Below are 20,864 nucleotides of genomic sequence, written 5' to 3'. Positions count from 1 at the left end.
TATCAAAGCCAGACATAGCGTTACATATGCTGATTATGCGCTGCTCGTCATTCCTTAATGCGCTGCACATGGTGTCAGGGAAATCCATACAATTGTATCTTAGCTGTGTGGATATTGGTGAACCGTGCTGCAGAAGTGTGTATATAGCACTTGAATAATCCACAACCATTAACTTTGAGGTCATACTTATTGTACTTTTTTAGTTGTATATTGTTCTTGGCAAAGATTTATAGAAGGATAAGTCAGTACAGAACTAAAAATATCTTTCAGTTTACTATCAACTTAGCCTGGAAATCCAAACCCATATCTAGAACGTTATAGGGTCTGGCCACGATCAATAGACCTTTCCAACTCAAGGGGCAGCACCTACGCGTGCATTTCAAATACAACTGCACGCAATTGGATAACACTACAACCAACCAGAGCAATGAATCAGGCGACGTATTAAGCTCCGTTCGTTTAGCGAACAGCAGGGTTCACTTTTGCTGTGGTCGGTCGGCAAAACAGAACATTCCTCTTCCTTGCTAATGAAAGATTTGATAGATGTCTTCCAAATCGTAAAGTGTCGAGGCCAGAGCCATCTCAAACTCATACAACATATCCGCAGCCATCTCTGTTGTTTACTACAACGGTTTTGATGGCGCATGCACAGCACTGTCGTCATCCGATAACGTCCGCCCCAGAGCACCATACATATAGCTCTGGCCTGCCCATATCAGATAGAACCAACTGAAACTTAGCTCAGAATGTTCAGACATATTTAATTAGCTTCAATGGAGCGTGCCCAGACCAACACGCTGAGCACATTTTTATTGACCAGCGGCAGGTCTGGATTTCCAGGCTTCTATCAACTATAACTAACAACAAAGAAATCCTCACATTTGACAAAATTGAGACAGTTAATGTTGGACACCTTATCAAAACCCACTCATCTGCTGTAGATCACAAAATCATTTTTCATAAAAAATGTGTTCAGCTGAAGTAGAGTTCGATCAACCGGTAAGGTCATGCACTAGAATACTCAGAATATTTGGCTTTGAACCCAAAGGACAAGTTATTATTTGCAGCTTTAGAGACCGTTTGGTGTTCAAATGTAAGAATGAAGCCCAACTTTGAAACACACATATTGTCTAGAAAACCTTTTTCTCCACAACTGTTTCTTCAAAGCCTCTTAAAGACCATTCCTCCTCAGTGGCAGAGGGCAGTTATGCATTTATATTTCCTTGCTTCAAAGTCATTCAAAAATATTTCAATATGAAACACTTCGCTCTTTTATCACAAATTCAGCCTTGCACATGGTGTGTTGCAGTAGAATATCTTGACATATCCCTCCCACCCAAAAAAAAATAAAAAATACTGACACGTTTGTTAGGAGTATAAAACAGTTCCAACATCTTTATTCCTGTCCCTTCCCCTTCACGCTGACTCTCCTGAGGATGAAGAATACCATCACACCGTTGCATTGCGCTGTGCTGCTTTTATTGTAGACTGTTTTATGTCGGGGAGAACTCATTTCCTCTTGAACCTGTCCTCAAGGACGTATACTCCTCTGTATCAGCATCCCCCAGTTATTTAAAACACGAGCGTGCCTTTCATTATGACTGCTGACATGACCCAGAATGTGATGGGAATAATGTCTCTCCATTTTTGATTGATGCAAGTTTCTAACTTGTAGCGAGAAACTTGGCTATTCTGTACACAAACCCCCTCTAGAGACATTATTTAAAGTGTAAAGCAAAGACAGTGTGCAGGATACACAGATTTATAGATGTCTGCTGATCTTCATTTGCATTGGATTTGGTTCTTATGCTTTACTGTAGTTCATAAGGATACGATCTTATACTTTTTTTTAATGTGATGATCCGTTAGTTGCTATAGTGTGAGGGATGAAGAAGAAACTATATATGCATACTACATTCAAACTGTGTACATGCAGTGCCTCGGATGTCTGAAATCATATGAAGATGAGTGAATGGGTGTCGGATAGGGCTGAAACGATATGTGTATCGAACCGAGAATCGCGATACGCACAGCCACGATCCCGCATCATGGTGTGAGAAGGCACAATCGCGTTTTTTTTCTTCGTTTTTTTAGGCTTAAGTTTTGGATAAAACGTTTGGTGAAGGAAACTGTAGGTCTTACATGTTTATTTGTTTTCTAAACTTGATTTCTGGTTTACAGCACAGTTAAATATATATTTTTTTCAACAGTTTTATTTTGATACAGAGAAGAGAGAAATGTTATATCTTTGGTTATTTATGTATTCATGTTTCTTATATTGTTCTTTGTGTTCAAATCTGTTCAGGTCATTTGTTATTAAATGTAACATTAAGTTAAATGTTATTATAAATGTTATTTAAATAAAACGCTTTTTTTAAATTTCAAAAATCGTTGTACGTATCGAATCGTGGGTCAAAAATCATGATACAAATCGAATCGTGAGTTATTGTATCGTTACAGCCCTAGTGTCGGATAGAACAGTCATTTACAGCAACCTCTGACTCTTGATTTAGTTTTAACAAGGAGGTGAAATGAGCAAAGTCTGTTTAGGGTCATGTATATTGAGAGCGCCTTACAGTGTACTATTTCCAGATGTGACGCTCACTAAGCCAGAAAAAAGTTTCCCTGTAAATGCATTCATACGCATGTGCACCCACTTAACTTCTTGCAGTTAGACAAACCCATGAATTACTCTGGCTAGGCATTTGTTCAATCACTCATAGTTAGCCTGTAGCCACGTACAATCTGAGACCCTGTTTCCACCTGGCATTAACATCTGACTTTTTGAATCTGGTTACAAGTGGACAGCTCTCAGTCCGTGTGTTCCCACTTGTATTTTCAAATGTGACTTCTCTGTCTACTTGTGATCGGATTCCATTTACCCGCGCTGTATTTAAATGAACACGTTCATCATTTCCGTTTGCATTGCTGTGGGGTTCAAACAAGTAAACATATGGCGCTTTTCCACCGCAAATGTAGCTCGACTCGACTCAACTCGACTCGACTCAACTTGGTTTGGTAGCAGCACGGGTCGTTTTCCACCGCAAATAGTACCTGCTGAACGTGGGCGGGGTCGTCGTAAGGGGCTGAAAGCCTACTCCGGAGCAAAGTAGCAGAGCAGAAATTGCGAGCAGTTGTTGCACTATTAACTGAACCAACCGCCAAAAACACGGATGAAAAATGTTTAAGAAATACCCCCCTTGTATCTGTTTGCTAAAAGAAGTAGAAGAATATTGCTACGGGCCATTAAAAGGGATGGTTGTTGTCCCGATGTGTGACTCTGCCACACAGTCAGCTGTAGGGATGCGTCACGTACATCCCTATGCACGTAAACACGGGCATGATAAAGTTGACTGTTTAGTGCTTGTTTCAGGATACGTGTTTTCAAATGCAAGCCGTGTCTCAGCCTGAATATTTTATTGAGGTAATCAGTTCAGTCCGAGGCTTGTAATGTAATCGCTCGCTATCATGTCTGTCCCAGCTGGCTACTATTAGCCTAGCTGCTAGCTGCCCTACATGTCTCCTCTCGTATGATAAGTAACTTCCCCAACAACCAACACTGGGTGAGCTTAGCGAATATATGGAAAATAAATCCAGATCTGTGATGCAAATCAAATGAAAGAGAGCCAGAGAAGGCTGCACGCGGCGTAAATACACTCAAAAGTCCCGGAGAGTTGGGGAGAATAAACAACAGAATGAAGCCGGTAGTCTCTGGCCACTGATTGGCCAGACAATAGTCTCTGGCCAATCAGTGGCCGGCCGTCTGCCGACGTCACCTTTTAGCATCGGCTCAGCTCGCTTGGAACCTAGAGCGAGGCGATACCAAAAAAGCAGCCGCTACGTGGTACCAGGTACCATGAAATTGCGGTGGAAAAGCCAAAAATGCGAGTTGAGTCGAGTCGAGTCGAGCTGATACCATGCGGTGGAAAAGCGCCAATACAGGGCTGTACAGTGCCACAGTTTGAATCGCATTTGCTATAAAAATGCATTACATGCGAAGATAATTACCAGTCTAGGTTGACGAGATAGGCTAGTCGATCTCATTTAGACAATGAGGAGCGATGCACAATACTGCTTAGAGGGCCCTTACATTAACACTCGCCAAATGCGGGAAATATCATAGTATAGGTAAAGTATAAAAGTAAAAACTCTGAGGCGAGTAAGTTATTACGCCACTTTGGCTGGTGAAAGATGTGTGCTCGCTGTTTGGCTATTCTAACGTCTGCCTCTGTTAAACTCTTGTCACCGCAACCAGTCCATAGCTTTCACAGTTAAAGGTGCAGTGTGTAATATGACATCATCAAGAAAGTTCTACAAAGTTCTAGAATGCAACGCTCCCTGGGTAACCCCAACCCTTTCGAATAATAACAGAAGCTACAGTGGCCTTCAAGGACAAGAACAATTCTACATTTTAAACAATGCATCTGATGACGTTCCAATTATGACACTTTCAAGATGGCAGCACTAGGCCTTGGTCCAAAATATGCAGAAATATGGACATACGTATATGAGACGCTTTCTAAGGGAAAAATAAATTATTCAAAACATTTTTTCAGCTATTATGCACTAAATTAAATGTACTTATGGATATTATAATTACTTTCTACAAAATCTGCAAGGAAATAAAACCCAAAATTCTACACACTGCAGGTTTAAGTTATTCCTTGTGCAAACAGAACGTTTCCTGTACACCTTCACATTAAAAGCCTGTTACTAGCCAAGCGCGAGTTGACCTTTATTTTGAAGCAGATAAGAACAGGAAGTTAGCGCTCCACATGACTGCAGCTTGCATAGCGCCAGAAAAAAAATCAGCGACTTCCGTGTTATCACAGTTTTACTCTGTGAAATGAAAACAGAGGACAGATCATGGACCTATAAAGAAACAGATAGCTTGTCATTTGCAATACTTTTAACTGGGCGCACACTAAAACCTTTTTTTTCTACGTATTTCCGCTCAGGCAGTTGAGTAGGAGGTCCCTAATGTGGACACAAACCACATTCGTGTTTCCACTACCAAATGAATGCGGATACAAGCGACACAAGCGACGTAAACCACCTCCGAATGTGGTTTTTGTGATCCGATCTCAATGCGTCTTGAGAGTGTTCTCACCTGTAGTTAGAGCTGTATTCATGTGATCGGATCACAAAAACCACATGTTAATGCCAGGTGGAAACAGGGTCTGAGACTTCACAGTTAGTCAGCATCAATAACATTACCTCCTTTTGGATGTGCCTGCTGCTGTGTGTTTTGTGTCCATGCTATATATTCAGCCATGTGTTGTAGCTTAAATTAACCCCAGTCACACACTAACGGCTGCATTTATTTAGCTTGACTTTCCCGACAAGATATTCATCAGGTAAAACCAGTTCAAATCAGCACTACGGTTTTCTCTGTGCGATAAGTAATAGTAATATTTTGTGTGCAGCTCTGACAGGTTGAAGGCCCTAAATGTTGTCCATCTGTACAGGCGGAGAATTGGATTACACGTGGATAGGATATGTTTGGACATCCTTTTTCTTCAACTAAGTCATTTCAGACCACAATGAGCAAAGAAAAACATAATATATATTTTTTATTCCACTTGTTTACCTGCAGTAGGCTTTCATGTTTTTAAGTCAGAAATAAATCACAAATCTCCAAGATGATTGATGATAATGGGCAAGGCCAAAATGTGCTAAATGAAATAAATGGCATGGCTACTTGATGAGGATAATTAACTGTTGAAATTTTTTTTGCAAATAATTGTCACGTCTGTATCAGCACGATTGGAGCAGTAAATCAAAACATTTTCAGAGCTTTGCTAATGCAAAAGAGCAATCATAGGGTTTGGTTGGGAAAATGTGCATGGACAGTATAGAGAGGCAGTGAGTGTGTTGTTGTTGTGGTTGTTTTTGTTGTTGTGACCAGCTGAGGCTAATGTTGTTTCAAATGTTTTTCTCAATCTTATAAAATACAATATAAAAAATTCAGTTTTGTAAATGTTTTAAAGTACACATAAGCTGGGTGTAGGAGGCTTAGACTGAGATCTGAAAGACCTACATGTCACAGTCACAAGACAGGGGAAAATATCTTTATGTGCAAATATACATATACAGCTCTTAAATGATTACTCTACCACCCGTTAAGTTGTAAATGAGCAATAGTGAGCGGGGAAAACACAAGTTTGATATAAACAATAACCAGACAGCTCATTGACACCGAACCCACCTGCTAATTGTGACTCTTAGGAGGTGTTAATTGAAGGGTCTGTAAAGTTAACAATGACAGCTGCTCTGTCTTTTATGCATGTGCTGTCATTGTTGGCACTATAGTTCCTAGAAATTAATAAGCAAATGAACATAAAACATACAGGCATCAGTGGAAATATTTTAAACAGAGACTAAAAAAACTATTTCAACTTTTCCTGCACAAACAAATTCCCCCGGGCTGCTGCCAGCATGCGAACACTGGCAAGCTTCAAATGTGAACAATACTTAACCCCGGTGAAAGATGAGGAGAATGTTACCAATGGTTACAACAAAGAAAAATACTATTATTATTGCTTTTGCATAAAAAACACTGCAAGCCTACTTTTAAATGACAGGTTTTAGATGTGAGCACATCTCGGTAGGAAGAAGGAAGAATCTTGTTGTTGCTTTTTTGCAGCAATTCATCAGAAGGGATAATAAACTAGAGCTGATTTGATTGACACTCCATTTGATTACAGGAATGGGAGTGACATGAAATAATTACTACGTACAGTGACAGTTTGTAGGTGCTAATACATTGCTGAATGCATGCATGCATTTATCTCATTTAATATATATCTTTATTATATTGCCAACAGTTTATACTAGTGGCATAGCATAAGGTTGTACTGAATCTGCTTGTTGTCCTGTTTTTGATATGTTAATTTAAGTAAGTGCTGCTACTCCCATGCAAACATTAACCGGTGCCATGTCGTTATGTAAACTTAAGTTGTGCATTCTCCTGTTTGCACCATAGACTGTAAAAAAAATATAAATAAAGGTCATGGAATGTGTACTCTATGTATAATGAGGTTAGGCTGAGACAAGATCTCCTTGTTTCACCCTCATAGTTCTCTTAATTCTGAATGATACGCCAAAGGCCTATCTATGCTATGATGCAAGGTTATTAGTGGAAAAATAATTCCCCCTCGCGAGCTGCATAAGTGTAGCAAAGCTTCAGGTAAAAATCATACTTGGTATACCAGGAAAAACCTCATCAGCATAAGACTGATGTGTCCCTGAAGGTGTGCGTGTGAGAGAGAAGCATCACTTTGACAATTTAGCAATGCCACCATCAAACTTTTAGAAGCTTCAATTGTGCCTATAGCTAGAGCTTTAACAGTAGATTGTGTGTTAATGTGTTGCACTTGTACTTTCTAGATGGATTGAAAATTAAATACGGAACTATATCAGTGCCAATTTACAGTTGTAGAACTGTTCCATACAAATTAGCATGAAATAGCATAATGTATCACCTTTTCCCAAAGAATTGAACCAGCAGCGTTTGTGTGCATAGTATAGCAGACCAGAGCTGTTCCTAAGTGTGGCTTATATGGCTATTTTTTTGTTTGCTAGGAGGAACATAATAGTACAAATCAATGGCAAACAAGTAGATTATGTGCCAGGTCTGGTTTGAGAAGTTTATGTTCCATTTTGTACCTTGATTATTTGGGAGTGTAATCACATGGATGCAGTTGAAGGCAAAACAACATTTTCTGAGGTCAAAGGGCGGGTTTAGGCTATACTAGAAAAGATTATGTTCTTACAATGTGTTGTCAAAAAAATCAAATGTGTTGACACTGAACAGGGGGGACAGGGCTACTGGAGGATGGGGGCAATCGAGCTATGTTGGTGGGCTGTATTCCCAGTCACTGAATACTATAATCAGTAATATTGTTCACAGTATAGCAACTGGATTATCTTATTTAAAAAAAAATAACTGTCAGTCTGTACATCACAGGAAATGCTTCAGCAGCCTTAGCTGAACAGAGTGGGCAGTATTATTGACAGCCACGTCAGGATCACTTCATCCAGCCCAGCGTTACTGGCCTAGTTTACTAGTTTCCCACCAAGAAACTAGAGGCCATGCAAGGCAATCATCAAAGCAGAAAACCACACCATCACGTCAAGAGCACATGCCAGTGATCTTACTTGATGGATGATTTCATTAAAACCAGCAACCAAAATACCATCATCCATGTCATGACTAGAGTATTAATACATACAGCCGTCCCATCCCTCAAACTGAGATTAGCAGTAACATGCATAAAAAATTATTCTTGTATTAGCTAAACTCTGTGTTTTTCAAAGATGCCTGCAACTCCAATATATTTAATTATTAAGTAAACTCCAGACCACCAACATACCACTTTCAGATGTCTATCCTTTGGTTTCATACATTTATTTGTTGACTTCAGCTCAGCTTTTAATACCATCCAGCCCAATATTTTAATTAACCGGCTATTAGAACAACTTGATGAGTAAGAATCTTGTGGGGTGAATTCTTAACCTTTTATTCTCACAGAGAGTGAGAATAAACGGAACGTTGTCGGACCCTGTCTGCTCATCCACTGGCTCCCCACAGGGCTGTGTGCTTTCACCTTTGCTTTTTTATTCTTTATACCAACATGTGTCAGAGCCAGTATGAAAATAGATTGATTTTAAAGTATGCGGATGACTCGGTAGTAATCAGCCTGCTTAGGGGTGGGGAGAGCAGCCATGGACCGGTCATAGATGACTTTCTCAGATGGTGTGATGATGACTCTTACCTTCAGATAAATGTGTCAAAAAAAAGGATATGTTCATTGATTTCAGAAGGCAGGCTCACAGTCAGGAGGCCCTCACAATAAAAGGGCAGACCATTGAACAGGTAACCTCATATAAATATCTCGGGACAGTAATCGATTCTACCCTCAATTTTGATTTAAACTGTGAAGCTGTGTGTAAGAAGGGTCACTAGTGCCTGCACTGTTTGAGGAAGCTTCCCTCTTTTAACATAGACAAAACCATGATGTCTTTGTTTTACTGTGCTTTTATTGAGTACATTTTAACATTTTCCTTAGTATCGTGGTTTGGAAACATATCTTTAAAAATAAGAATTCCTTCAACAAGATAGTGCACCAAACAGTTACAGAGGTGAACTCAATCTATTCAAAGTGATAACACCCATCCTTTAAACAGCGAATTTCAGCTGCATCCCTCTGGACAAAGGCTCAAAGTTCCCAATTGCAGAACAAAAAGCTACTGGAACAGTTTTGTTCCTACAGCCATTATCTGTATGAATAAAATGTTGCAGCGCTACTAGTGGTGCATAATTTTGTTGCACTTTCTGATGTACTGAGCACCTCAGTGATTTTGGTCTTCTGTTTTTTGTTGTCCTTTTGTACTGTGTATGCTAAGAGTGTGAACGCCTTTTTCTTGACCTGCAAACCAAATTTACCCACGGGTATGAATAAAGCAACCTTAAACCTTGAATAACAGTTTATTCCCCAGTGGTATGTTGTCTAATTTTTCCAGGGTCCTATGATTAAAGGTGGAGTCAGCAATTCTGGAGAACGCTTGATGTCAAAACCACCTTTTGTCAAAATCAGTGAATATCTCCTTGAGATCCGTTACTTGTCAGTGCGTAAGAAAAAAAAGTGGTGTAAATACAGAGCCTATAGGCTCTTTAAACTGGTATGCAAACAAAGGGGGCCCACCATAACATGTCTGTTTAGAGAGCCTAGGCTGTTGCCCACAATAAATAATATCAAAGATAGCTACAAAAAGTTTTAAGACGCACTGTTTGTCTAATCACGCTCCATTGTATCTGTTGCTAATGTGTGGCCTGTGCTCCAGCCGATAGATTATCTGTAAGGCCACAGTGCTGTTTTAACCTTGGCAAGGAAGGTCGTGGTACTTTGCTGAGCAGAGAAGTCCCCTGAAAGCGCATTCCCCATATGTTGATGATCCACAGGCTTATTTTAATGTGATGTCTTGCTCAGTCAAGCCTGCTGCAGCACACACTAAGTTTATTGTAAAGGGTGATGGCTTTTTTTCTTTCTCTTGACACGTCTGATGAAAAGTCTACACTCCAAATGTGTAGCCCGAGGGACTTGCCAGTAGATAGTGTGTGTTATTGATGATGTTTCTATCCATGTTTTTTTGTACTATGTCATCCCTTAAATAAGTAGTGATTTGAAATGCAAATTCTTCTGTGGAAGAAGTGTGAAGAGTGTGTAGTTGCTATGATGCTGGAATATGTGCTACATAGAGGTATGGGCCTTGTTCAACAAAACATCTGCCATGGGAGGTCCACCTGAATGTTCCTATGACATATTTACACTGGAGTCTGCCTTTCTTCTAAGATCAAAGGTGTGTTGGTGTGGAGGTGCACTCCCTAGATTGCACTGTGTATAAATGTCAGCCTTACTTTCACATTATTGTGAGAATAAATCTTAATTTTGTACTCTTGTGCTTTTTAAATTTATACACTTTTGTATGTTTAGTAACTTCACATTCATTCACCATTTTTAAGTGCACAGTACAACACTGTAGATACAGAGGCAGGCAGTTTCAGTAGATACTTTGCCCAAGGTCAGGGGAGAACTATTTGTGTGGGATGACAACCGGCCTAGCAATGACCCCGCACCCTCCCTTCACCTCTCTTATGAGCAGGGTAGTGTAAACCATGAAATGTATCTTATGAAGACCAGCAAGAAGAAGACGTCATCAAGCCAAGCCTAACTACGGCCAGCCTCTAACACATAGTCAACCAATCAGAAATAATGTATTTGTTTCCATATAACACTATGTCCCACCATTTTGTCTTCAGTCTTACTGGGGACGCTTTTTGAGAACCAGTAAGCTCCATGTTTCTGCTCACTCAATTTAGATAATAAACCTTTAAGCTTTTAAATAAATCTTCTACTTGTTTTTCCTTCTTCAACTCTGGTTAAAGCGGATACGAGTAACATTTAAATATCTTTTAAACAACCTCATGTTTCCTCTGATAATCATAAATTACCTTTAACAGCAAACGAGACCATCAGTGCAAAGAAAGACGTTTTTATATAGTTTTTATTACTGCTTTTGGTCTGGTCGCACACCCAGTCCGATTTTCGGTTCGCTCGTGCAGGCTCTATGGTCACATATCCGTATTGGTTGCAGATTTCAGTGTGGCGCTGCAACGCGATTTGAGAAGCCTATCCCTCCAGGTGAGGGAAGGGGAGCGGGAGCCTTGTTTGAGACAGTTATTTGTCGTCATAAATGACTGATAACGGGGCTGAACCATCAAAGAAAAAAAAGAGAATGCAATGAAGAAAAGCGAAAAGGGAGAGTGAGTGATAGGCGGGCGGGAGGACGTTGCCAAGCAACGTGTATACAATTTCACGAGAGCGAAACTAGACTGCTAAATGAATGAGCGGTTGGTACTAACACAAAGTTTGCTTTGCTTCACCATCATCAGATAACCATTATCTGAAATAGTCATTATTTACATCAACAACACAAACACATTACCTCATCGTGATCCATAGTCTACTAACTGCCGTCTCTCATTCATTCGCTTTCTGTGAGGACACAGCTCCGTGAGAGAGAGAGTAGTTAGGTGACGCTGCTGAATCAACTCATTGCAAGCAGGTGTGTGTACTGACTGGCATTAGTTGATGCAGTGTCAAAACCACTCTCACGGAGCCGAAAAGAGTCCTCACACTTTCAACACACGAACATGCACTATATTGCGCCCTTCTCAGTCCACGCTCACGCGCCTGGCACGAGCATTTGCGACAGCGGGCGTCGTAAAAATACTACCGCTTTTGTCCAAAGGGGACGCCAACGTGCCATCTTACTCGTAGTGCCTTTAAAAGAACATGAAATATTTTTATAACATTATCTACTCTCATTTTTGGACACATAAATGTACCACGTTTTTGTTAAACGGAACCACACAAATGCAATTTACCGGGGAAATTAAAAACTTTCCGGAAGCTTTCCACGGGAGCTTTCGCTTGGGAATTTTGGGAATATTAAAAATTGGGAATTATAGGAATTAACTAAATGGCTGTAATTGTAATGATTTTTTTCATATCCAAACATAAATCCAAACATATAAACACTATGTTTTGTCATAGACAGACATCCATGCAAACTAATACAATAAAAAAAAACATTACATTTGAACAGATATATTTGTAAGTAGAACTATATCAGTTTTGATCATTTTATGAACAATCAATCATTTCACTGAACAACAAAAATATGAATGTTGTGTGAAATATAACGCATCTTTCTGACCCCACCCATTCAATAAATTAAGTAAATGAGCCTCTGTAAACCTGGTCTAGTAAAAAGCAATATATGCTATCAATAATTACTGACTTAAGGCAGCACAGGCTGTCTTGACATATTGCAATTGCAATTATTGTTATATAGCAGTTTTTCTAAGTGAATATGAAGTGTTAATATTTTAACTTTATCTTGGTTTTTGGAAAAAAGTGTCAGAGTGAGCCCTCACGTGTTTCATACAGGATCTAGCGCCAAATCTCCGGTAGTAGCCTAGCTTACAATTTAGTTCACAGTTGTATGCAGACTACAGGAACAGCATAGCCTACAGATAAATAACGTTTCTTTATAACGCCTTTGCCTTGGAGACTATTTGACTGTAAGTGTTGATAGTTTGTAATGTTAACATTAGCTTTCAGGTGTAAGAATGCAAAGTAAGCTACTTGTATGTTTATTTGATTGCACATGTGGCTCTGTTAGCTAGCAGGTAGACTACTACAGAAGCTAATTGTTTGCTAGCTCACTATACTTTGTCAGCTAAGCTGTGTTTTTACAGTCATGTGTTGTTTAATACTTAAATAGGAATAGCATAGCTGTGTGTATACTTACCATATACTACTTTCTGTGTATTGCCTACTGTCTGTATAGGTCTGGTACTGTGTGTATATTGATTTATTTTTTCATGTCTATGTTACAGTTTTACAAAGAAAAACCTACCAATACAAGATTCACGAAGAAAAAAAATTCTTTATTGGGCTTTTAAATGTTAGCTGGCTGTCATGCTCCATACTACGCACTGCCAGGGCAGTAGGCCTACACAGTCTCTTTTATTTTATTTATCTTTTATTGCCTGAACCGTATTGACTTACAATTTTGCACTAGTTACATGCTGAAGCTAACAGGCCCACAACGTTTGAATGTCATTTGCCCTCCTTTTGTGTTTAAGCTGATCTCTTCTTGGTGATTTTTCGCAGCCATTATAACATATATTATTTATTTTAAAACCAGTGTTTTATTCTTTGGATTGTTCATTTAAGGACTGGAAAGTGCATTTGATTTTAAAGTAGTTCTTATTTCTGTTTTAAGTAGGGCTGTCAAATTAACGCTTTAATTTCGATTAATTAATCACAGAAAAATTAACGCGATTAAAAAAATTATCGCAGATTAATCGCACTTTTATAGTGCCCTTTGACCCGGTGCAAAAGGGGTGAGATGATAGCGCAGCTGTACCTGTAGTTTGCGGACACGGCCTGCACGGGATTAAAGAGTAGGCCAGAAAGAAGCATAGAGAGGGTTCTATGGACGTTTTATGGGAAGCTTTGGGCAAATAAGCATGAAGGTAGGAAGTTATTTTATGTTATTCTCAGCAGTGTCTGTGCATTATTGATTTAGTGGGTGCCTAATTAACAATGTAGGTTCAAAACTCTCAGTATCTCTCAATCTTCCGTCTCACTTTTGTTTGCTAGCTGCCTCGTCTCCCCCATAAACGGACCCCACCCCCTGTCAGTCTTCCTAGCATATGCAGCCTGCCTTTTTTCCTCTTGTGTGTGTGTGTGTGTGTGTGTGTGTGTGTGTGTGTGTGTGTGTGTGTGTGTGTGTGTGTGTGTGTGTGTGTGTGTGTGTGTGTGTGTGTGTGTGTGTGTGTGTGTGTGTGTGTGTGTGTGTCAATATTTTTGGCTATGAGTAGGACGATGGTAACTGAGTCGGCATAGGGCGTAGGCTAAGCGAACCTGTGGCAGTGCAGCGCTGTCTGTTGTGGGAGATAGACAGTCTTCATTTAGCCTGCTTGTTTTTTTGTGGTTTTAAGTAGAAAATTCGGTGAAGTTCCTAATTTTATTTAATGTAGAAAGCTGGCTGAGGGGAGGAGACAGAAGTTACGAGAGAGAGAGAGAGAGGGAGAGAGAGAGAGAGAGAGAAACTGTAGGCTATACAGCTGTTTATAAAAAGGCATAAAAGTGTCATATAAGTACGCGATTAATTTAGATTAATTAATCACAGCGCCTGTAATTAATTAGATTAATTTTTTTAATCGCTTGACAGCCCTAGTTTTAAGTGTATGTATAGATTTTTTGTTTAGTGTCTCAAAGCAAATAAAACACTGTCTTGACTTATATTGCTTTTGTTAAGGTATTTTCCACATGTAATACTGACATGCTTCATGTTACATCTATAAAGGGGATACTACTGCAGTTAACACTGTTGTGTGTATAATTAAGTTTAATAATATTTACTGAAAAGTCCAAATTGTTTCACTTTGAGGTAAAGTCAATACTTCATGACAGTATAATAAAGGTCTCATGACAGTCAATGTCAAAATTAGACAGTGTAATAACACTTAATGACATGTTAATGAAATGTACAAATTGTTTCACTTTACCTGAGGCCAAAATAATCATTCATGAGCATGTTATAAAGGCATTAGACAGTGTAATAACGCTTCATGACATGTTAATGAACTGTCCAAATTGTTTCACTTTACTTTAGGCCAACAGAAACATTCATGACAGTATAATAAAGGTCTCATGACAGTCAATATCAAAACCTTCCACATATGACAGTTTAATGTAATCTTACAACATAAATCAAAATTGTTTCTTTACATTTGATTATTAAGCCTACTATTACATGTTTATGACAGGTCATGTTATTGGTTAATGTCAAGTCGACATAACCAAGATATTTTGTCTTCATTAATGTCAGGTTGTCATTACAAAGACACAGACAAGTTATTTTGTCTTAGCTCATGTCAGGTTGTCATTACAAAGACATCGACAAGTTATTTTGTCTTAGCTTATGTCAGGTTGTCATAAAAAAGACATCTCATACAATGTCAATGTGGCATTAAACGTGACATAATTTACCGAATGACACTTTATGACAACAGTCATAACCATTCATAATGTTCATGACAGTCTTATGACAGTGTTATGTATACGCCTTCAAATAAAGTGTTACCGACCATATTTATGTTAGAAAACATTGAAAAAGTGCATTTTGCAAAATATGGGTCCTTTAAGCTTAGTAAAATAAATACTTTATTCTAGTTGACTTCCACAGGATTTAATACAATATTAATATTCACGTAAGACATTTTAGAATTGTCAATGTATGCGCAGTATGTTGGACAAAATAATCTCAACTGCCATTTGCTGACTTTACTGTAACTCTGATATGTGGCTGAAAAGTCCCAAAAGTGGACATGTTGTGTTTCTAGATCTGATTTGATTTCAAGACCTAGGCAGAACATGCTCCTTAATTTTCTGCAGTTGTGCATGCTGATGATTCTGCATTATCTTTTAGTGTTGTGAGCTTATTCCATATCCACCAAATGTGATCATGGATGCCAGCAACAAATTGACCATTTTACATGTCAGCTTCATGTGTAAAAATAAGCCAGTAAGTCATTTTTTTTCTGTTGAATTCACAAAGGCAATTTATTTAACTGCACAATGGAAAAAAGCTGCATTAATTGACACAGCATGCACAAGATGCAGCGAAAAACATGGCTGTGCTTTTTTTTTTGGCAAATCGCATACATACCTTATCCTACAATTTGAAGACACTTATTTGCAAAACTATATTTTGCTCATATCATATTGTTGTTCACGCAGTATGGTGCTCTCTTAATGAAATCAATTTCTTGTTCTGCTGCTGTGCTATCTATCTGTTGCTGCATTCAGTGATAACTATGCAGCTGCCTTTAGCTTAACAGCTGCTCCGAGGCTCATGCTTATTGTTAAATTAGGTCTGCGATTATTCAGAAAAAAAACTGAAATTGGGTTTCATCTGACACCGTCTCTTGAACGGCTACTGTTAATCTGATAGATGTCATATTTTTCTCGAGACCAGTGGAAATCATGTCAGTTCCTCTTTAACGTTTTTAATACCTGCCCACCCTCCTACAGTATAGCTTACAAACTCATGTAGTGTGGGCATGGGCACATGCATTGTTGATTGAAGATCAGCCAAATTCTGGCAGAAACCTACTGATCCCCTCACAATTGCTTACTTCATACTAAGTATGTTTGATATGTGCCATTTCTATTTTATTTATTAAAGTATTCCTGTTAGTATTAAAAAAGAAAATTAGCCCGACTTAAAAACTAGATAATTTGCCAAATTGAATGCAATTTAAGTGCAAAGGGCAAATTTAGACCTGGAGATAGTAAATAAACCAAATACTGCTTTTTGTCTTCATTGTCCACTGTCTAAGCTTTTATTTAGAATTTGTAAGGAAGGTTCTAACAGGATGACCCTTCACCTCCTGGTCACACTGAAAAGGTGATGCTCTGCTTTTAGTTTGAGTTTGCATTTTGGGGATTCAGGCTACCAAAGTGAGCATGAACAGCTTTGATCATCAGGAAGGCGAGGTTCGATATCAATGGCTCAAATCTAATTATTACACAAGTTCACTTGTACCATTCTCTTCCTCTTTGTGTGCAGATCTAATTGTGCTCTTACAAATCCATGCATGTGCGGTCTCAAAGGTTGACTTGCAGATTGACTAGCGCTCACATTTGTTTTTCGTCAATCAATATTCTTCCATGGTTATATGCTGAAAGGAAGAAATCTATGCCATTACAGACCAAGTCTGCTTTATCGGTAGCTCTTTCATAATGGCTGGATAGAATGGAATGATGTAGATCATTAACTTTTGATTCACTTCAGTATTTCCCCAATGTCATCAATTATGTATCGTGCAAGGGAATATTTTAAAGGAATGTATTATCTGTTCGCTCCACTGATATAACTTTGATAACCTCTTGTCAATGATACTTTTTATTGTCGGACCAAATAAGAAACACTACCATTCATCTTCCACACAAACTCATGTTAAAGAGCCATTTTTAAAAATAGGAACTAATTTTGTTATGCAGAGAAAGAAAAACAGTTAAATTGCAAGTTCCATTTCATATGGGAGTAAATGGACTTTGGTTATATGTTGGTGACACTTTAAATGTCGGTTGGTGTCTGAGCTACAGTTTGAGAAAACTACTGGTTATGTAAAGTAGGAGCTGAACTATAATTCACTGGCAATGGTTTGTAGACATGTCCTTTTTTTATTTAGCTGTATGATTAAAGTTTCAAAATGTTTAAAGGTTATCCAAAAAAAAGTCCCCTCATTTAAGCTTAATACAATTATCCACACAGCAACACTTGACTTAAAAAAAAGTTTTGCTAAGAATCCAATTCTTCCAAGGCCAAGGGCTAGCATATAATTAGCAAACTACATTATGTAGGGTTACAGGCCATAAAAAGCCCCCTTGACACACATACATTTACATGAGCACATGGACATTCAATGCACACACTTGCACATGCACTCCCAGAATACCTACTGTGCAAACACACTTTACTGCATACACCCAAAACTGAATATTTTCTGTGCAGGCATTCATAGTAAAGTAACTAGAGTGGGGCTTAGCAAGCCACCAATTTGAATGGACCCCTGCTAGTTATGAATTGATGCTGAGATTTTGCAATGAAATCTTGCACTATTTTCTCGTAACCTGGAAGGCTAAATGGGAGAACATAAAGCTTTTAATGCTAATAATATAAGCTCAAACGGTCGTGTCCAAAATGCCAGCCGATGCTATAAAAGTTTCATTGAATCGTTTAATCATTTTAAGCTCGTAACCTGCTAGGGAGAGCTCTGGATTGATATTTCCTGTGAATATGTAAAACAGTCGACTAATTTAATAGACAAATCTAACATAGAATAAGAAAGTGTGTGGTTTTTCAGAAAATAATGAAGTGGAAATGCTCTATGTCTATATATTCCAGTCAAGTAAGATTTATTAAGACTGTGGATAGTCACCTTTTTTGTCTATTTTTGCAGGTGAACATCTCCGTGTATGTCCCCAGGGAAACACATGTTGCACACAGGAAATGGAGGACAAGTTTGGCCAGCAGAGTAAACAGGACTTTGAGACTCTGGTGGAAGAAACGAGTCATGAATTGAGAAGCACCTTTGTTTCAAGACATAAACGATTTGACGGTAAGTCTTCTTTTGCTCATTCAGCTGATCCCTTTTCCTACTTCATCTCTTCTTTTTTCTCCAAGCGTATTAATGGTCAGATAACGTAGAACCAAAACTCTGCAAAAAAGCAAAGTCAAAGGACTGAGGCTGTATGTGTCAATATGAAAAACGTTTACCAGTTCTCTTGTCTGTTCTGAGATGTGAAAATCTCATTAATATGCCATGGAGTGGAGAACCGGCTTGTCGGATTAGACAAACATGGGCTTCTTGCGAGGCAGACTGACAGCCCTGAACAGCAGTACAGAGCCAAACTTTTGCATTATTAAGGTTGTTTGGTGGTATTTTGCTGTGTGTGATCTTGCCTTATTCCTGCGGTGTCTGTTTTGACCACACACATCCACTGAGCTTCTGCATTGGGAGGAGGGGGGGGGAAGCACTCATTACTGAACCAAGCCTCGCTCTACTCTCTCCGTTTCTCCCTCTTGGTTCTCTGTGGAGTCTGCTCCATCTACTTACAGTTTAATGAGAAATAATAATCAGTCCAGCACCCAACATTATACTGTGTGGGAAGTGTCAGCTTGTAGACAATGGGGAAGGGGGCTGGAGGTGAAATATGTCAAACACAGCATAAAACCTTTAATGAGTTATCAATTAGAAACCTTTTCAAGACTGTATATGAATTATATTTCTCTGGCGGATATAATGTAAATCCTCTTAAGGAAAATGCCCTAATGATCATTATTCTTAAATCAAATAATATTGGGTTATATTACTTGCCTAATGTACATTAAGAGTAATGAGACACACAGGCCTACTGTAATTAAAGAGGAAACAATATTTTTGATTAATACTTAACCGTTTGTATACTGTTTCAATATAAATTATTTGCATGTACTGTATACTGTTTGTCAACCCCTTATATTTAAACCCAACATTAAGATTTTGATTCCTGTAGTTGATACATTCTTAGTTTAATCATTTTCTAGCTGTAATCCCGAAGAAATAGCAAAGATGCCTGTAGCCATTAAACTTCTGCAACCTTGACTGAAATAAAGGGTCATTCATCAGTGCCGCTGTAAGCAGACTTTATTTATTATAGCACTCTCCAAAATAATGGATATAAAGTGCTTTACAGGAGAAAAATATAGAGACATTTAGAAACCAAAAAATATATAAGTCTATAAAATCATAAAAAGCCAAAGGAAAAAAAACACTTTAAAGTTTAAAATGCAGTCTTTTGTCTGAGGCTTTTACACTCAAGGGGCAGCCACAGACAAAGCAGAATCACCCGAATATTTAAATTTTAACTTTTAAAATTGTTACTTATTATATAGGGATCCATAAGATTCAAGATTCAAGAGCGGCAGTCATTGGCAATGAAATTCTTAAGTCCCAGACTCCTCTCCACAATGCAATATAGAAGAATGATAATGACCTCGACTTAAGTGAAAAGGAAATTGTATGCCAGTATTTTTTCATCTCAAAGTACTGTACCATTTCAGTTAATATAAGTTTATAACTGCACTTGTGCTGACATATTACTGCTCTTCAATTTAAACTTATTTGCTTGCTTGTCGTCTGTGCTGCTGATTTGAACCGCAACATGACAATATCTCTGTGAGAATGGAGTAGACCAGGGGGGCCATGCATCTTCTGTTACCTCTGAATGCACAATTAGTATTGAGCCGGCTAATTGTACTGCCAGTGCTCTGCGGTGACCACCAAACTGATGGTACACATTAGACTAATAACCCAAAGTGGCCATCGATACAATCCATCACAACAAACGTGTTACAAACGACGTCTAACTAAAATAAAAAGTCACATTAGCTTTCATTTGTTTAGTTTTTTATCTTAACTGGTTTGTGGTCCAGCAGTATGAGCAAGCAAACCTCATCATATTTCATCTTTTGAATGTATAGGCTTCTCTTCCACCACAGCATACACAATATGCCACTGTTACATAACTCACTCTATGATAGCTTGGGATGTGCCAAATTTGTCAGCACTTCTTTGTTCCCCACCTCACACCTTTTTAACCATTGACAGATTGTCATGATCTCTTTACATTATGACTATATGCATGAATGATGTATATTCAACAATGATTACAACACAATACCAGATCTCAAGATTGTACATCAACACTCAAGGATTCAGTTAATCTAAAATGAATTCCTATTGTTGTCCAAAAAGTAGGGTGGATCTATAGCCAATGTCAAGAACTGAAATTTTTTTTGAGTGATTATTGCCGCAATTTAATACTCACCACTCAATGTTTTGTCTTCTATGCTCATTTTTTTTCAAACTATTCAACCTATTATATGAAATGAATACTATTAAGTTACAGCACTCAACCCCTCAGATCACTGCACACATTGCCAAGAAACTCAATGTCACACACTGGCTGGGTGATATCTGTCTTTCCCCCTTTTTTCTTTCCAGGAATATACACTTCTTTAGCTCAAATGTGATTCCTGGAAGTGTGCATAAATAAGTAAGTGTTATTTTGATCAGCCGCTGTCAGTATAGTGAATGTCACACAAGGAGGACTCACTCCAGTGAGGGAGGAAATGGGGTTTGTCCGGCAGCACTTAGATGCATGACTGCAGGC

General features: G+C 38.5%; 1 protein-coding gene across 1 annotated transcript in view; it reads left to right on the top strand.

Moving 5' to 3' along the window:
* Positions 1-20,864, top strand: part of LOC307258300 (glypican-6-like) — an 85,508-nt gene that overhangs the window by 7,120 nt on the left and 57,524 nt on the right. Inside the window, exon 2 of the mRNA XM_080037800.1 lies at positions 18,110-18,268. Within this exon, the coding sequence (XP_079893926.1) occupies positions 18,110-18,268 (159 nt within the window). The remainder of the gene's footprint in view (positions 1-18,109; positions 18,269-20,864) is intronic.

The sequence above is a fragment of the Ammodytes marinus genome (assembly GCF_949987685.1).
Source record: "Ammodytes marinus genome assembly, chromosome: 12".
Taxonomy (NCBI): Eukaryota; Metazoa; Chordata; class Actinopteri; order Uranoscopiformes; family Ammodytidae; genus Ammodytes; species Ammodytes marinus.
Note: the sequence above shows the minus strand (reverse complement) of the source record. Positions and strands in the feature narration are given on the sequence as shown.